Source organism: Pteropus vampyrus, unplaced genomic scaffold (genome assembly GCF_000151845.1).
Source record: "Pteropus vampyrus isolate Shadow unplaced genomic scaffold, Pvam_2.0 Scaffold3, whole genome shotgun sequence".
Lineage (NCBI taxonomy): Eukaryota > Metazoa > Chordata > Mammalia > Chiroptera > Pteropodidae > Pteropus > Pteropus vampyrus.
This window is the reverse complement of record NW_011888784.1, coordinates 6,446,891-6,449,415: the sequence shown is the minus strand read 5'-3', so window position 1 is coordinate 6,449,415 and position 2,525 is coordinate 6,446,891. Positions and strand designations below refer to the sequence as shown.

General features: G+C 58.1%; 1 protein-coding gene across 1 annotated transcript in view; it reads left to right on the top strand.

The window, feature by feature from the left end:
- The window catches only part of SIGLEC15 (sialic acid binding Ig like lectin 15), a 17,181-nt gene that overhangs the window by 10,976 nt on the left and 3,680 nt on the right, over window positions 1-2,525 (top strand). Inside the window, exon 4 of the mRNA XM_023532057.1 lies at window positions 1,291-1,672. Coding sequence (XP_023387825.1) covers window positions 1,291-1,672 — 382 coding nt within the window. The remainder of the gene's footprint in view (window positions 1-1,290; window positions 1,673-2,525) is intronic.

Genomic DNA, 2,525 nt, shown 5'->3' with positions numbered 1-2,525 from the left:
CGGCCGCTACTTCTGCCGCGTCGAGTTTGCCGGCGACATCCACGACCGCTACGAGAGCCGCCACGGCGTCCGGCTCCGCGTGACGGGTGAGCGCGGCGGGGTCTGGAGCTGCCTGGCCGGCGCGGCGCCGTCCTTCCCTCCCCGCCCTCCCGCCCTTCCCCGGAGGGCTTACTAAGTGCCTGGCACGTTTCCGCTGCTGGGATCCGAAGGGGAAACAAGACGCATACCTTTGATGGGGGTGGGGGGGCCGGGAGGTCACACCTGTCAGTGGTTATGGGCCGCCCGAGAACTTGTCAAAAATTCAGAATCCTGGCCCTGGGAAGGCTGGGTCGGGCCCTGGAGTGAGCATTGTGATGAAGCTCTCAAAGAGTGAAAAAAAAAAACAACGAATGAATAATAATCCTAAATATGGCAAGGGCTGCAATGGGGTGAGTGCTGTGTGCACCGAAAGGCGGCTGTGGGGGTGCACAGGGAGACTCCTCCCCTCCCCCACCCCCACCCCCCCCCCCAGTGCCTAGCACTTTGCTAGACCCTGAAATATAAAGATGTGGGAACTGGAGTCCCCCTCCCTAGAGCATTATTCTCGGCCCTGGCTATCCATCAGAATTATCTGTAGAGCTTTTAAAAGTCCTGAGCCCCCTGCTATGGGTGGGTCCAGGAGTTCTGGGTTTGAGTTTGACTCTGCCAAGAACTTCCCACGTGCACGTAGGCTGGCTGAGCTGTCTCTCTGAGTGCATTTCAGTTTCTCCCCAGGGTGGGCTCCTACCCAACAGAGGCCCACGATTCAGTGAATCGGTCTCAGCTCTAGCTCTCCATGAAGTTGTCTGGTTGTGGGAGGTGCCCTTGAAATCGCCAGGAGACTGCCCCCAACCTGCACTCCCATAATAATAACGGCCATTTAGTGAGCATCTGCTATGGGCCAAGCCCTAGCCCAAGTACCCTCATACGTATTAGCTTGCCAAACCTTCTCACCAACCTCATAAGGTAAGCGATCCCCATTTTATACATAGAGAAACTGAGGCACAGAGCGGTGGAATAGCTTGCCCAAGGCCACACCTGTATTGGGACCTAGGCAGGCTGGCACGAGGGTGCCCACTCCTACTTTTTGCATCCCCCAACTTCCTCCAACTTTCTGGGCAACCAAAGGGGAACAGGGAGGGACACCCCTTGACCCTACCTGTCGCATGCGTGCCCTCTGACCACAGTTTGCTCTCCCCCCATACCCCTGCATCCCCACCACCCCCCACCTCCCCAACCCACGTCTTCCCCACCCTTGACTGCCGCCAGCAGCCGCCCCGCGGATCGTCAACATCTCGGTGCTGCCTGGCCCAGCGCATGCCTTCCGTGCGCTCTGCACAGCTGAAGGGGAGCCGCCGCCTGCTCTCTCCTGGTCTGGCCCCGCCCAGGGCAACGGCTCAGCTGCGGCGCAGGGCCCAGGTCAGGGTCACGGCCACCAGGTGACCGCTGAGCTGCCCACACTGGTCCACGACGGCCGTTACACGTGCACAGCCTCCAACAGCCTGGGCCGCGCCGAGGCCAGCGTCTACTTGTTCCGTTTCCATGGCGCCTCCGGAGCCTCGGAGATCGCCCTCCTGCTCGGGGCGCTCGGCCTCAAGGCTCTGCTGCTCCTCGGCGTGCTGGCCGCTCGCGCTGCCCGCCACCAACTAGGTGGGTGAGCCCCTGGCCAGGGTGGGGACAAGGGTTGGGGCAAGCGGAGGCTCTCCTTTTAGGTAAAACTACCAGTCCAACCACCTGGCATGACACAACCAAAACATCATTTTTGTGCCTATTCATCACCTCACTTTCTTCTCCCTGCATCAAGCCTAGGAGGCGGGATGAGCCCATTTTACAACCAGGAAGCTGAGGCCAACGTGGTTAAAGAACTTAACACAGACCCAGACAGTAGAGCTCCGGAGACCACCCCTTTACCACCATCTCCTGAAGGACATCTCCCCAAGATCTCTGACCACACACAGGCTTTCCCAAGTAGCACCATTTCATTAGTTACAACCAGCCTCTTGAGGACCTACTATGCGCTGTGTAGGTGCTAGGAATACAGAGATGAATAAGGCATGGTTGCCTGCCCTTGAATGGGATGCTGAGGAGTAAGGAGATAATTGCGACCTGGCATGCTGTCCTAGAGCCCAGGTACTGTGCAAGCCCAGGGTCTGTATACCTCACTCTGGTGGGCACCTGGACAAGGGCCAGGAGAGAAGGCTTTACACAAGCAGGTGAGAGTGAAATGAAAAACTCTAAGTAGGCATGAGCTAAGAAAGCGAGGAGCTAGTTGCGTGACCGGCAGAGGGAACAGCATGTGCAGAAGCGTGGAAGGGTAAACTAGCAGAACCTTCAGAGAGCTGCAGTTCTCCTCATACCGCTCACTGGGCTGGATGGGAAATTTGCTCTGTGACCCAGGGAGAGAGCTTCCCAGAGCCTCTCAGACCACCCAGGTCAGCAGCACACTCTCCTGGGATGAAATCCAAAATTTGTCACAGTTGCCCTGGCTACCTACCATTTTTGCCGGA